This window comes from Synchiropus splendidus, chromosome 3 (assembly GCF_027744825.2).
Source record: "Synchiropus splendidus isolate RoL2022-P1 chromosome 3, RoL_Sspl_1.0, whole genome shotgun sequence".
Classification (NCBI taxonomy): Eukaryota; Metazoa; Chordata; class Actinopteri; order Syngnathiformes; family Callionymidae; genus Synchiropus; species Synchiropus splendidus.
Window position 1 is genome coordinate 24,401,997 of NC_071336.1, and position 16,170 is coordinate 24,418,166.

Consider the following 16,170-nt stretch of genomic DNA (forward strand, 5'->3'; position numbering starts at 1 on the left):
GGAGCGAGGAAGGAGTTGCATCTTTGCATGTTGAACTTTGCTTTCTGCAGTGACTGAACTGAGAGCTGAGAGTTTCGTGTGTACAGTTGTGCAGCAGCAGATGCTGACGCGATAACGTACAGTAGCAGGATGAAAGAAAATAAAGGAAACCATGTCACCAAAATAATGAAAATATATTTGTTGCTGCTTCATTATTCTCTGTATTTTCGGCATAGCCATTGTCATGTCAGTGTTAATATGGCCTGATTTATTGTTTCTGTATCTGGTTTATATCAAGATGAATACAGTTCGCCAGTCAGTTTGACTGGGGCCATTCTTTTAAAAACAACATTTTTATGCATTATAGATTTTCTTTTTTTGGCAGGGTGACAAAAAATCTATCTTCTATAAAATGGAGGAAATAATTTGATCATCACTGGAACACTGATGTTTAAGATTAATTTAAAATTTTATGTTTCTGCTGGCGTCAGTTTTTTTTTTTTTTTTTTTTTCAAAAGTGGTGGCGATGATGATTATAGTGGTTTTATTTTAGAATAGCTAACTATAAAAACATCTGCCACACAGACGTATTACATGCTTTGAGTGAAATATATCTATAATACAGAATATCCTTTCTCATGAATCCCGCTCTAGCATAACTTTTTGTCCACTTCAGGCCACCATAGCTCAAGCTCATTGCGCTACCTGCTCTAGCTGCTCAGGCTGCTATAAACGAGGAACATTCATTTTACATGTGACGCTCTGCTGGTGCGCGCACATCATAGCTCGGGTTTGCGTTCGCTGGTTTTCTTAAATCATTTCTCTGTCGCTCTATTTTTCGCTCTCTCGCTAATCTACGTATCATGGTTGCGACTGAATGGTGGAGTGTGGGAACTACTGAAAACAACCGATGGTTTACTGGATTTGTTTGTTTGTTGTGGGGAAACGACCCTTGGCAAAAAGTAAAAGCGTGAGGTGATCACAGCGGTTTTCTATACAGGGTATATATATATATATATATATATATATATATATATATATATATATATATATATATACACTGTATACACACACACATACCTGAGAGCCTGGAAGAGTTGGAGGCAGTTTCTGGAGAGAGGGAAGACTGACAGATTTTAGAGAAGAAGAGTTACAGAATCAGCAGTTGGTTTCTATCCTAATTTATTAGCACCCAGCTCAGTTGCGCAGCAGATAAATATACCTTCCATGGATGGAGTGTTCTGGAAGAAGTCGGGTATCGTGGGCCCATTATGGGGTCATAATAAAGCACGCCTGCAAGGAGAACGTTCAGGATGTGGAGAGTTACACAGGTTTGCTTCCCACAGTTCCAGGTCGGTCTGAAAACAAACAAATTTTTGGTGAACTCACTTGAGACTTCTCACTTTTGGACCATTATTAAATGTGTCTTTCTTAAAGCTTCTGTCATTCACTGTCACTCTGGGAGGCAGAGGCGCTGACGGCTAATTCCTCCGTGCACTGATTCGTTCCTGCTCTCATCCTGGCAGAGAGCAGTGCACACGCTGGAATACATTACTGCGAGCAAAGCGCCTCAGAAGTGTAGCATAATGCCCAAGATCTCAGTGCTCGGGTGTGTGTTTGTGAGCAGAGGAACGATGGAGGATTTGTTCATGTGTGTGTGTGGGAAAGATTTCTAAAGACAATGTTGCTGACTGTTATGAATGTGAATGCACAAATGTTTAAAGTTTTTTTCGACAATGTCCTTCGCTTTTGCCGCCTATTACTTGGCTTGTGTTTCTATGCATACGCATGTGTAGGTGTGTGTCTTCAGTGTGAGTGGCTTGTGCACATGTTTAATAAGTTGTTGTTTCATGAATTAGCCACCCGATGGATGGATATACTGCGAGCGTGACAGCTGCACCTCAAGCTAATGCTGCTATCCTTGTCACCAATGTTTCCGTTGTTGTTATAGCAAAACACTGCTCTTGCAGCTGCTACATATATAATGTCATTCAATGTATATTTTATAGACTGTGCATTCCTCTCCCCGCGCGTATGTCTTTGCAGGAGGATTCTCTTCCACCTCATGTATCTTTCCTGCGGTCATTTTTTCATCTGACTGTTATGATCTCATGTAATATTCGTAATAGCTTACACTTATGCTCATGTCGGAATCTGTCCGTGTCTCCTCAGGTGCTGTCTCTGGGCGCAGATGTGTTGCCAGAGTACAAGCTCCAGGCTCCTCGAATCCACAAGTGGACGGTGTTGCACTACAGTCCGTTCAAGGCGGTGTGGGATTGGCTGATCCTGCTGCTGGTCATCTACACTGCGATTCTGACGCCGTACTCGGCCGCCTTCCTCCTCAATGACCAGGTTAGACTAAAATAACCGGTCACACTTTCATCAAATTAAATAAGAACATAAAACGTTAGTGGTTCCCTTTGTCACTCTGGTTTCCTCCCACTGGCCAGAAATATAGAGACTGTATTTCCGTTGTTTGGAGTGCTTGTGGTTGTCCTTGTGTCTGTGCCATGATGGACTGGCCTCATTATTCAGTGCCCACTACCTCTCAACCAGTGCATAATTTGTAGAGTGATGGGCTGATGAGGCTTCATGAAACAGTGTCCTCATTTTCAGAGCTCACTAGGTGGCGCTCCTGGTTTAAAAATGGTCAGATATCACAAATCCAAAGATTTTAGTGCAGATAATGCCATCTAGAGGACTCTGAGGATGAGGGCACTGTTTCATGACGCCCCATAAGCCGATCACCAGCTGGAAGGCAAAATATATTTGACAGCACAGGGACAACAAGACAGGCTCAGGCCCACTTTTACAAACTGTAGGATGGTTAAGGAAGGTACTCCCTTCCACGACTTCTGATTGGCTAGAATGGCTTTTCATCAATTGCCTATTGTGATGTGCCTCTCAACCGTCCATACATTTTTGGTTACGAGAAGCCAATGTCAGGTTTAATATTTTGAACAAACGTTTATTCTCCCTCGTCATATTCAAACACAAACTTGAATCTAATTGAATTCCATGTATGCTACTCACTCACCAATACTGACAGGTAAATTCTTCCATTTATTGTTGACTAAAAACACACAAAAATATATGAGAAATGTCAAGCGTCCCTGATTACTACATGTCGTCACTCTGAAAACTCAGTAAGCCTCAGAAACATCCCGACTCTTGAAGAAACTGCGCAAGTCATCCTCCATCATGAAGCAAAGTGATCTCCATCAAATGTGCAAACTCATGGTTTACACAAGGTGATCTGTTCTTGGCATCAAAACAATACACTTCATTTTAAATTTCAGGATCAAGCTGAACAAGTTGGTGGACAACTGCGGTACAGTAGGTTAGCTGGTCAGCAGGGAGTACCTAAGTAGCTATTAGCATTGTGTTGCCAGTTTAAACAGTGAAAAAAGCACATACTAAATCACACACATAAACAAGAACCGTGAGGGGAGGTATTTAGGATGTTGACCGAGCGCAGTTTTACCTAGGATCGGCTAATTTGTATGTAGCTACTAGCGATGGGTAGATGAGGTTTCATGACGGAATATTGAAGGGTGGATGAGGTTTCATGAAACAGTGTCCTGATTTTCAGAGGCCACCAGATGGCACTGTCTGCTGTAAAATGTTTGTACTTGAATAACTGACTTAATGAAACCACACATAATTTCCAAACCAAGAGCGCCATCTAGCGGCCTCTGAAAAGTATGACACTGCTTCATCAACCCTTCAGTACAGTTTCATGATACCTCATCTACCCATCACTACTATCATCAAACGTTAAATCATGTGCTAAAATAAGAGCTACAGATAGTCAAGGCAACATACTGTACGTTTGATAAGTGAGATTTGGGGGAACTTGCTGGCAGGATCTGAGTCCTCTGACTTGTTTGTGGCTTCTGCAAGATAACGCCCTCTTTCCTTTAGGAGGAGGCTGCGATGCAGAGCTGCGGCTACTCCTGCTCCCCTCTCAACGTGGTGGACCTCATCGTGGACATAATGTTCATCATTGACATCCTCATCAATTTCAGGTTTGTGCACATAACGGTCAGGTGTTTACTGGAAGCTGCTTACTAACGCTGCCCCGTGCAGAACAACCTATGTGAACACCAACGACGAGGTGGTCAGCCATCCTGTCCGCATCGCTGTCCACTACTTCAAAGGCTGGTTTCTCATCGATATGGTGGCGGCCATTCCGTTTGACCTGCTCATCTATCGCAGTGGAGAGGAGGTACGTTCGCGGCACAGTTGTGACAAAGAACCATAACACATAAAGAATCAGTGTTTATTAACTCATCAAGAACAGTTTTATTAAGGTTAATGTAAAAACTAGAAGCCCATGATACAAACAGTCCAAAGGGCAAAGACAGTCCTGAGATTCCAGGTTAGGGTCAAGGGTCAACATGCTGGTAGGTAGAGTGACAAAGGCTGAAATCTGTGGGTGGAGACAGATAGACGAAGAACAAGTCAAAGAATAACTTAAATTAAAATAAAAAAAATTGAAACGTGTATAGAAGGAATCTGACATTGTGTTTTTTCTGATACGATGCAATATGGTTTTCATTGTCTCATATATGAACTGCGTCGTGTTATAATGATCATAATAAATGGAAATTTATAATTATAATTTAAAAAAGTCAGTCAAACTGGACAAAACAGTTTATGTATATATATTTATGCAACCCTTGAATAGCGATGACATTTACTTTTACTATGAAGTTTTTCTTGCCCAAAGATAAGATTTAAGAGAGGACCCTCCATTAATCTGACATGGGATCGACTTATCTCTGCTAATTCAGTGTGCATTAATAACATATCATGAAGTATCGGTTGTATCAAAGTTTTGTAGTTTTCAAACTAGTCTGCAGTTGTTATTTAAAAATCCAGGATAAAGTTCAGCCTAGTCAAATGGATCTCTTATTTTTAGGAGTTAGCAGAGTCACATCATCTAACAAAACATTCTCATATATCACAAAGATCATCGTGACTGTCTCTATTTTTATCCTGTGGATGTGAACCAGAAGCATTTAGAAGCATAATCCTGACCGGCAGTGGACTCTATAGCACCATCTCGTGGCTTTATAAATAATACATATTGAGCAACACACAAGATACAGTAATATAGTCTCACTAATAGCAGCAGTTTTCCAATGAGTGCAACAGTTTTGCTTGTTAGAGCCAGACAAATGACAGTGTTTGTTTTTAACGCTGAAAATGATAATTCTGACTACCATTGTAGGCTGTTAAATTGAAAGCTTCAGCATTCAAGGATTTATTAAACCCCAGAATTTCATTGCCAATAATGTTTTATGAATGCGTGGTTTTGCTCAATGCTGACTACAAATTAAAAACCGAACAAATAATCTCAAATGAGACGGGACATTTCGCACTGCCTGCTTAATATTCTGTTGCATATTAGAGCCCACAACCATGTGGAGGAAGCCTCCTGAGCTGTTAGTGGAGGTGGGAGTCTGTAGGCAAGGACGTCAATGACAGGAAGATAAAGAGGAGGGTATGAGTGAGGACCCTGTGAGGATCCAGCCTACCAGAGAACGACGGCAACCATTGTGCCTGAGGTTGATAAAAATCCATCTTCCAAAGCAGCAGCTTCGCTCAGCTCAATTTCATTGACGGAACTCTGGTGCCTGACTGTGTAATTGCATTTGAAATATGAAGGTTTTATTCGGAAGTGAAGTGGTACATGTGATTGGGGCTTTTGAGCACCAAAGAAATGGATGTGAATCTGGGAACGGTGGAAGACACTGGTGTAGCAGATGTGAATCTGAGTCTAAATAATCTGCAGTATAAGAAAGTGATCTCTAGTTTGACCTTTTGCGTTATCAAAATTTAGCTGTGATTTAAATGGTGGCAGCAGCCGGTTATATTTTTAGAGGTGTATCTGACCAACAACTTTCCCATCTTTATCGTAGACAACAACGTTGATCGGGTTGCTGAAAACTGCACGTCTTCTTCGCCTTGTGCGTGTGGCCAGAAAGCTCGATCGGTACTCGGAGTACGGCGCCGCCGTCCTCTTCCTCCTCATGTGCACCTTCGCCCTCATCGCTCACTGGCTGGCCTGCATCTGGTATTGCACCCTGCTTCCTGGACAAATAAATAACATGATATCATTTGGAGATGTTTCATGGCGGCTTCTCTTCATCTGACTTCTTGCAGGTACGCCATCGGCAGCGTGGAGAGGAACGGCTCGATCGGCTGGCTCCACACGCTCGGGGACCAGCTGGGGAAGAGCTTCAACGTTTCCGTCCCAGGTAGTCAGAAAAACAGTTTCAAAACTAGAGCGACTCAGAGCGCTGTTTAAAATATTGTTTTTGTTTTGCTCTTCCAGGTTCAGGTCCTTCAATTAAAGACAAATACGTCACTGCACTGTACTTCACCTTCAGCAGTTTGACCAGCGTTGGCTTTGGAAACGTTTCTCCAAACACCAACTCTGAGAAGATCTTCTCCATCTGTGTCATGCTCATAGGATGTAAGTGGAACTATATAGAACCGGGTTCAATATTATGACATTAAGTCCAAGTCTCACTCTAATGTGGGTGCCTCAGCATGCATGGAAAATATGAAGCAAGCATGTCTGAGTGAGATCCAGGATTCAGAAATCACCCAGCGGAGCAGCTTCAGTTGAGCCAGGACAGTTTTATCTGGATTCCTACAAAGGAAACCGGTACATATGAATCGTCCTGGTTGTCAACGCTCCTCCTTCTAACAGCGCATATACACAGTGATGATCCGATCAACACATAACATTACTTCGTTCAAGTGTATTTTACGCTTTGACCGATAGTTTTGGTTATTTTTGATTCCTACTTTTCCTTTTTTTTAAATTTCCATTAGTTACAGGGGGAAATAATAGTCACAAACAATACAGGTTAACTGTATTAATGCAGGTTAAATTCCAGGTGCACCTGATTTTACAATGTAACATCATAACCAAAACCTATACGATGAGGGAAACTAAATGAGATTGTGTTGATGAATGGAAAACGCTTATTATATTTTCATTTTACTTCTGTAATCTCATCTATTCAAAATATCAGTGAGATTTTTTGTCCACTTCAGGCTGCCACAGGTGACGCGCCTTGCAATATTTGGTCGACTTGATAAGAAATAAATGAAGAATGTGTTTATTTTACATGTGACAGTTCACGGAAGCGCTTACTTCATAGTTCTGGTTTGCTTTCACTGCTTGTCTTCATTTCTTTCAGTCGGGTAAAGTGCTGATCTGCGTTCAGTATATTTTATTTTCGTTTGGATGACGCGTTTATGAGTGTCGGGTTTTTCTATTCTGCTGAAAATAACACTTGTTTAATATGATTTGTGTGTAACGGGGACAAAAAATGACCTAAAAGTTCCCCCTGAATGGACGCATATGTAAATTACTCACAAGTGTGACTTTTTAAGGATTTATGGATGAGTTTTGTATCCAACTGGGGGGCACCAACGTGCGGAGACAAACGATTGGTTATTGGATCATATTAACCTGAAGGAACCGTGATGGGCACTTTATTGTTGTACGATTAAATACAAGAATATTTATTATGGGTCCAGCTCCATTCACCAGTCAGTGAACGTCATGGAGCATGTCTTCTGAACAAGGGCCAGAAGAAATTACAAACCTGAAATTGTATTGTAAAAAAAAGTGTACTATTATGCTCCACTGGGATCTAATAGTGCTTTAACAGCCCTTGAAATTAGCAAAATATTGTGAAGGAGCTCATCCAAAAGGTTTTTTATCAGAGCAGTTTGAACATGAGTCTGAGACTATGGGCCTCAATGGAAGAATTTACTGTTGTTACACAGCATAATTACAACACGTACAACCGATATTGCCCAAGCATCTGCCAAATCCCTTGGTGTCCATGAGAATGTCAGCGCTGTGTTGACTCATCCCTCTCTCCCAACCAGCCCTGATGTACGCCAGCATCTTTGGCAACGTGTCGGCCATCATTCAGAGGCTGTACTCCGGCACCGCCCGCTACCACACCCAGATGTTGCGAGTCAGGGAGTTCATCCGCTTCCACCAGATTCCCAACCCGCTCCGCCAGCGTCTGGAGGAGTACTTCCAACACGCCTGGTCATACACCAACGGCATCGACATGAACGCTGTGAGTACTCCCGCCACTCCCCAATATCCTGTGTACACCAAGTCCTATTGCGCATGAATGCACACACGGGGCGAGAGGAGTATTTTGAGCCTGCGTTGTACGTTAATAGGATGATTGGAAGACTTTCTCTCAGCATGCATGGTCCGAACCCATCAGAGAAAGTAGGATTGATGTGAGTATCATAAATAATACGCACACTCTCTCTCTTTCTCTCTCACAAACAGTCAGGTTAGTGCACCATGCATGGACTGCGCCAGTGTGTTGCTGTGCATGAAGACCTTTACACTCTGTCTCCCAGGCAGACAATTATTCAATCGTACAGTTGCGCTGATGTGTTACTCTGTCGGGGAAATGATGCATGAACAATTTTTTAACATGTGCTTTCACCACAAACGCACTTCCAGACAGGTGGAGGAAGGCGCACCTGTCGACGCCTGAGAAGCCTGGTTACGCTCTCATGTACACATATTAGTGGAGCTGGCTTGTCATGCACGGTCAGCCTCAGTGATCATGGCCAACAGCAGTTTCTACTGTACAAAAACCCGGGTGGGACATATGGAGACATTGGGCACGCAGACGACACACGTGGCACGACCCTTCATGCTGGAGACTGCTCTTCTGTATAGAATTATAAATAATAATTGTTGTTGTTAATAATAAAAATAATAATAATAAATATATGAAGTCTAGTTTGTGTCAGAGAATAGTGGTGGCGTCCTTATGCAATGAGATCCAACTGCAATATAAGAATTGTGAGCTTATTCTAGGACTGATTCATAAAATGCCTGAATTGATAGTTTCATTTTTTTCTGGCATGTAATTTGAAGCAGAATTTCAACATGAATATTTTTCAAAATAATCTGCCAAGTTAAAGGGTTCTACAACCAGTTGAAGCTCTGAGCATTTGTTCCGTTTTCAAGCAAAATTGGCGTAAAATAAATATCACAAACCAAATCAAAATGAATCGCAAACTGAATCCCCATCATGAATGGGGAAATCTGAATCAGTCACCAGGTATAGTACAAATGATGTGGTTCTTATCAAGATACCTTCTTTAACAAATCTCCTTTTAAGATTTACTGACAAACTCATGTTGCTTAGTTATTGTTCTGATATCAAGCATGTTGAGATACATTCAGGTTGCACCACATCACACAGTAATTCATTTTTGAGACTGTTAAAAGTTAGAATCTAAACAAAATCCACTTAAAACCAGATCTTTTCAGCTATTTTCTACTATAACTTAGTATATTATACATATTTTTGCGCTGTCAAAAGTTACATTTTAGGTAATGTCACCTTAAAACCTACATTTATTTTCTCATTTTACAACCCCCTGGATACAACTCATTTCTCAATATGGAAATCTTAATTTTAGAAATCACAAACTGTAAATATCCAGTGGTAGAAATTGATGATGTTGCTATTTGTTTGGTGAAGAAATGTTTCAATGTTTATGTGTTAAAGGCTCACAATGCACACTCTGCCCTTGCTGATCTCACAGAGAGAAGTGAAGAGTATGAGGAGCTTGTAAGCTTGTGCTCAAGGTTCCTTGCTTTGCTACACTACTTTAATAAGTTACCTTCACCCAGTAACTCGTCCTGAACAGTTCCAAATTCGAGTGACCATTTGTCTGTTTTTGAACTTTTGAACTATAATGACATGGACGTTTGGTTTTATTGAGAGCATCAGTGGGAACAGCCCATGTTCTCTCTTTTCAATGCCAGTTGGAGGCCGTGTCACTACCGTTCATCCTTGTAATTGAATTAATCTTGCCACAGTAAGTCCACTATTGAACCGAACGGAAGCTAATTTGTCAGCTTTGGAGGGTAATATGTTCTCCAATCTGTCATATGCACTGGGTTGTACTAAGCAGGCTGAAGTGATCTGGTTTGTTTTGAAACAGATAGTATGGTGATGACTGTGTAGCGATCTAAGTGAAACCGTGTTGCACTTCTACGGTCATGCAACAGAGACATGATCCTTATCAGCCGACGTTAAGATAGAGACGTTTTCTGAACCTTTTTCCCATCTCCCGGCCCACCTTTCTCAGAACAAGTGGTCCCAGGACCCCTTTCAAGTTATACAACTGATTCATTACTTTTGATTCCATTTGTGATCAATAACCATATTTAATCTACTTGCACGTAAACAAACCAAAACCTTGTGAAATGACATGAAAGCATGTGATCATTGCAAAGATATTTGTTGCTGAAAAGTCCAACCAGCAGCAGAACCAGGTGCAAGGCATGTTCTTCAAATTTACAGCAGAAAAAAAGGATGCAAACTGTTGAGAACAATGGAAAAACTGAATAAAATGCAGAATAAAATAAATATCATAAAACCATGTCTAAATATCATAAAATAAAAATAATATATTTTATTTAAACTCCAAAGAAGATACAAGTGAAATTTAATTAAAAGTATTGCCATTTCAAAAACTCCTTCAACGGGTGCTCTCATGAACAGTTTTTACTGTTGGGGGCGGCATCACTTTATCATTTTTTTTCTCCATAGTTGTTAACTATCACAGATTTGCAGCTGTCAAGTCAATTCAGTGACACACTACTGCCACCATATGTGGCTAATGTATTAAAACTGAGCGTCTCGCGGCCCTGATGTCACAAAGGAGGAAAACAAAAAACTTTTAGCTGCCCTCTAAGAGGCGCTTGCGGCCCAACGTTGGGGCTCTGGCTCTATGGATCACTTAAAACAATCGATCAGTGAGAACTTTGAGTAAAATATTGACAAATAAAAACTTGTAACAAATGATTATATGAAAATAAGTTTAAATTATTTGTGAACTTTACATTGTGGTGCTCTAAAATACAAATGTCAGGATGTGGGCTTCAGTAATTCAATTCAATAATTCCATAGATCAGAGTGGCAGAATCTGACAGAGCAGTTCCAGAACAAACATATTCATTTGGATTTATATTTGTTAGTTTCCCCCTCTGATCGTTGAGCGACCGAACTCGGCATCCGGTCACGTGACCAGCTCGATTTTAAACAGGCATATATTTAGATTTTATGAAACCCAATATACAAGTCAATCGATGAAATATATCGTCTTAAGTTTGAGTTTGGCGTTTACCAATGTTTTGAAGGTGTTCTCATTAAAACCATGCAGCACAGTCTCTTCTTCATGTTTCTCTTGCTTTTCTCATGGGATTTTATTGTGAAATATCTTGGCAGTAGGACGATGATTTGGGGTTAAAAAACGTGAACCAACCTAGTTGTTTCAGTCACTTATAAACCAGTTATTGACAAAAACATTGATGTTGTCACTCAGGACCTTTACGACAATGTTAAAAAAGGTTGAAGACAAAGATAACTGGGTCATTATAATTAGATTTATGTTTGTTCAGACTTCTGGCGAAGGTCAGTCATTTGGCAAAGCATTATATCAATGAGCGGTTCCCATAAAAACAGAAATACAAACGTGTGTGTTTCAAATGGAGTGATTGCTTTATACAGACACATATACAAATGATTTAATGATGAAATATTGTTGTTGTTTATTGTTGACAAACAGCACTAATACTTGACCATTTCAATATGTCAGTTCTCAACATCATTGGAATCAAAGTAAACAAATAACTGCATGTGATTCCGTTAAATTTTATAACCCTTCACATGGTCAAATTTGTATTCAGTAGTCCTGCCACGATCACACAGGACAATTCATGGGGTGTCTGAAAACTTTTTTTCCCACCTCTGCGTTTCCTCCATCTGTTGCTGTTGGTTTTCTCTAGGCACTCAAGTTTCGTCCTACAGTCAGAAACCATATCGCAGTTCAATGAAAAATTGTCTTGTTAGTTGGTGTGCAGTTCAGGGATGGACTGGAAATGTGTCCAGTGAGTCACTGAAACGATTGAAATGCTTTGTTGAAACCGTTGGTAGAAGTCGATCAGTCATGTTGGAAATGTACACCTTTCTCTTACCTTAGTTTGGCTCTGACCTGTAACATGAGTGTGGCTTGATCTGTGGCTGTCACTCACCCGTTCTAATCCCTCAGCAGTAATCCTTTTGTTGCTAGTCACACCTCATTTTCTTTTTCTCTGCCACCCCTCCTCGTCGTGAAGTAAAGCTTAACCCCTGCGTTGTTTTGCTTCACACATTTCATGTGTCTCCTTGACCACGTTTCACTCAGAGGCTCTTCTTCTTTCACAGGTGCTGAAAGGTTTTCCTGAGTGTCTCCAGGCGGATATTTGCCTCCATCTGAACCGGACTCTGCTGCAGAACTGTAAAGCTTTTAAGGGCTCCACCAAGGGCTGCCTCAGGGCGCTGGCCATGAAGTTCAAAACCACCCACGCACCTCCTGGTGACACGCTGGTCCACGCTGGAGACGTCCTCACGGCGCTCTACTTCATCTCCAGAGGATCCATAGAGATACTTCGAGGAGACGTAGTCGTCGCCATCTTAGGTACATCTCGCTTTTTTTGTGTTGTCTTTGGAACTTGCCTTTGAGCCATCTAAAAATAAGGGTTATCGACAGATTTATTAATGTTTAACTGAGTAAATATGGGCTGGGAAGCACCTCATTAGGAAGCTGACTCACTTTGCTGTTTTGGCTTTGTCTACCAGCCCCAATATCTAAGCTGTTCTTACTCATAAACTAAATAAGCTGATGTTACTCCAGGATATTTGCTCATTTACATTTCTCAAAAAGGTTTTGTGTCACCAGTTTTATTGTAGAAAGGTGGTGGTAGTCAAATAAGTCCCTCATGGCTGTCATTATTATCGGAACTGGTGTATAGTGTCTGAGTTAGTGGGCAACAAATACTAAAATGTTGAATTGTGTAGGCATTTTTGCCATCTAGTTGCTGAAATGTATAACACTGAAATAAATTTGTTGGTGTAGTGGTAATGCCGTGACCCTAGTCAAGAACTAAACAAAACGTTTATTATATAAATGGATTTATCAAAGTTGAAACTGAACTATTTCAATCCAATATTACAGTTTTATTATAGTTTAGCAAAATAAAAGCAGATTATTATTTGCCCTATGACTCACTTTAAGACCCTATTTTGTGTTCCAACCGACCCGTTCAGACTCCAGTGAAATGTAAATAATGCCATTTGCATTCAAGAGCTCTGTAAATTCTCTCACAGGGAAGAATGACATCTTTGGCGAGCCAATTAATCTGTATTCCCGACCGGGTAAATCCAACGCTGATGTGAGAGCACTGACCTACTGCGACCTCCATAAGATATTCCGAGAGGATGTTCTGGAGGTTTTGGACATGTATCCCGAGTTCGCGGACAACTTCTGGAACAACTTGGAAATCACCTTTAACCTGCGAGATGTAAGTTGTAGTTTGGCTTCTCGAATGAATTTAAACAAGTCAGGTATATATTTCAAATCTCTAGATGCATCATTCATGCACGCATCTGTGCCTTTGAGCAGTTTTTGTGTTGTTGTGACTTGTCTCAATGAGATGCTCTTGTTGCAGACCAACATGATCCCTGGATCTCCCAGCAGTGATGAATCAAAAGGTGGCGGCTTCAACAAGCTACGCCGACGAAAATTATCATTCCGACGTCGCACAGAAAAAGGTGTTTGTGATGAGAAATGGTCGATGAAACTTGGTTATTTTAGCTGACCCACTTTACATTGTTGTAGATGATGCGGATGCTGGTGAAGTTAAAAAGGCCAACAAGTCAGTTCATCGCAGACAGAGAGAAGTAGCCAATAACCAGAAACGTGAGGAAGCACACAAGAGGAAGTGGGAGCCACATCGAAGTTCCGTGTCGTCTCACTCCAGCGGTGATGAGGTACGTTGTGTTGAGAAACTTTTCATGTGTTTAAGACGCACAAGCTGACTAGAGGTGTGTTCTGACCTGACAGGGGGAGGAGTCTGTTGTGACCACTCTCGCTCCTCCGCCTGCAATGCTGGACAATCTTCAGGTTCCTCCCAGGAACTTTTCCGAGAACACGGATAGGGACAGCGACCCCAAGACTGGGAACACCTGCAACGCCTTGTCAGGTAGACAGCTGTTGCCGTGCAAGTCTCTTGTGTTGTGGTGGCATATTTTCACCTGCGCTGCCTCACACAGGTGCATTCTCAGGTGTGTCCAACATCTTTAGTTTTTGGGGCGAGAGTCGGGGAGGAGGCGGGCAGTACCAGGAGGTTCCGAGTTGCAGCTTGGCTTCTCCGCCAGCGCTCAACACGCCGCTGCACAGGCTGAACAGACAGCAACGCAACCAGCTGGACTCTCGTCTGGATCAAATGCAGAAGCAGCTGAACAGGTGCAACACACGCACTCGCTAGTGAAGGTTGTTGTTCTGCTGATACGCGTTTAAGTTAAGGATCTTTGAGAGAAGTGTTTTACCTAATAACCATTTTGAACTGAAGCTGTGTTTTCATTACTTTCATAGACCACAGTGTGGTGGAACGTTCATCAGTTTGCTGGCAAAGTAATAACAGCTTGTTGTATTTGCAGACTGGAGAGTCGCATGTCCACAGACATTGGAGCGATCATGCAGCTGCTGCAAAGACAGATGGCTCTGGTTCCTCCTGCCTACAGTGCCGTCTCCTCACCGCCGCAGGTGACCAAGCACACAGTCACGTTCCATTCACTGTTGTTGTGAGGACCTTTCACTCTCATAACCCTTTCCCCAGCCTCTCACCCTAAACCAGACCATCCAAAACTAGTGGCTCACCTTAACCAGGAGTCTGAACTAAACTTAAACCCAGTTATGATGACCCAGTTATTCATCCTTCAATTGAGGCTTAACCTTGTGGGGTCCAAGCCAAAAGGTCCCCAGTAAGTTATACGGTCCGCACAAGGATATTGTTTTGTCAAGAATTAGTCCCCACAAAGTAGAATAAACAAGCCCACAGTCTCTCTTTCTCTGTCTCTGTCTCTCTCTCTTTCACACACACACACAGGTTTGTCATACCATCCTTGTGAGAACCGCTCATTGCCGTAACCCTTTTCCCCAGCCTCTCCCCATAAATCTAACCATCTAAAACACGGCGAACCTTAACCAGGACTCTGAACCACATTTAAATCCAATTATAATGACCCAGTTATTTTGAAGCCCTCATCCTCAAATTGAGGCTTAACTTTGTGAGTTCCAACAAAAGGGCCCCACAAAGACATAAGGACCCCACAAGGTGGTGTTCTCTCTGAAACTGAACTAGGATATATACTGTCTGCTTGAACAAACGCACCCACACACAGAGGAGCATATGTGTAGATCATTCTTAAGAACAAACATGTGTGATGTTGCATCATATAGAGAGACGTCTGTAGAAGCAAACTCCTTGCCAGCTTGTTAATTATGTGCTGGGACATTTCTGAGCTCTGCATTATCTGAGGACGATGAAAATAAAGATTAACTTTCCATGTGTAACGCAAATTTAAAGAATAAACAACACGGAACCTAATAATGATTGAACAACTGTTGAAATCCTTTCAGGAACTTCAAAATAAATAAATATACACTCCAAAGGCAGTTTTAGTAACAGCTATAGAGCAGATACTACCTCACAAAACGCTGGGAGAACACAAAAAAAGAGCCACCAGAATGAAAAATGGATGTCTCAGGGTGTCAGTTAGAGCCAACATTTGAAGGAGTTTGAATTAAGGTTGTCGCAATGGGTTGTCTCATGGCAGTATATGATGCACACATTTCCTGAGACTGGCTTAAATACTTTGGGAAAGTAATACTGGACAATCATGTGGCCTGTGTGAGGTTTCAAACATTTTACTGCAGACAGTGCCATCTGGCGGCCTCTGAAAACCAGTGCACTGTTTCAGTGAAACCTCACCTACCCATCACTACTTGTCAATTATTATCAATGGGAACGGGATGGGGAGGCCGAGGAAAGTGTGCCTTTTTGTTTACCTTTATAGATCAAATAAATATTCTCCTATTGTTAAGTGATGATCACAGCTCACAGAATGCTCTGTCTTTTACAGGCCTCACCATTCCCAGGTCAGGGTCCTGGTCCAGGTCCAGGAGAGACGTTGGTCCAGCCTGTCACACCCGTAGAGACAAATACTTTGTCTTCTTTGTCACAGGTGAAACCCCTGCTTCTTTGTCTGCTTCAGGCTGTTG

General features: G+C 41.7%; 1 protein-coding gene across 3 annotated transcripts in view; it reads left to right on the forward strand.

The window, feature by feature from the left end:
- The window catches only part of kcnh2b (potassium voltage-gated channel, subfamily H (eag-related), member 2b), a 213,104-nt gene that overhangs the window by 191,779 nt on the left and 5,155 nt on the right, over window positions 1-16,170 (forward strand). For 2 of the 3 annotated variants that reach the window (XM_053858662.1, XM_053858666.1), the window contains 15 exons: window positions 2,152-2,331; window positions 3,904-4,007; window positions 4,069-4,207; window positions 5,907-6,061; window positions 6,151-6,245; window positions 6,323-6,463; window positions 7,900-8,099; window positions 12,273-12,525; window positions 13,215-13,408; window positions 13,556-13,658; window positions 13,726-13,877; window positions 13,951-14,089; window positions 14,160-14,352; window positions 14,547-14,652; window positions 16,032-16,133. In XM_053858662.1, the coding sequence (XP_053714637.1) occupies window positions 2,152-2,331; window positions 3,904-4,007; window positions 4,069-4,207; window positions 5,907-6,061; window positions 6,151-6,245; window positions 6,323-6,463; window positions 7,900-8,099; window positions 12,273-12,525; window positions 13,215-13,408; window positions 13,556-13,658; window positions 13,726-13,877; window positions 13,951-14,089; window positions 14,160-14,352; window positions 14,547-14,652; window positions 16,032-16,133 (2,256 nt within the window). The remainder of the gene's footprint in view (window positions 1-2,151; window positions 2,332-3,903; window positions 4,008-4,068; window positions 4,208-5,906; window positions 6,062-6,150; window positions 6,246-6,322; window positions 6,464-7,899; window positions 8,100-12,272; window positions 12,526-13,214; window positions 13,409-13,555; window positions 13,659-13,725; window positions 13,878-13,950; window positions 14,090-14,159; window positions 14,353-14,546; window positions 14,653-16,031; window positions 16,134-16,170) is intronic. The other variant, XM_053858663.1, reaches the window with a different exon arrangement.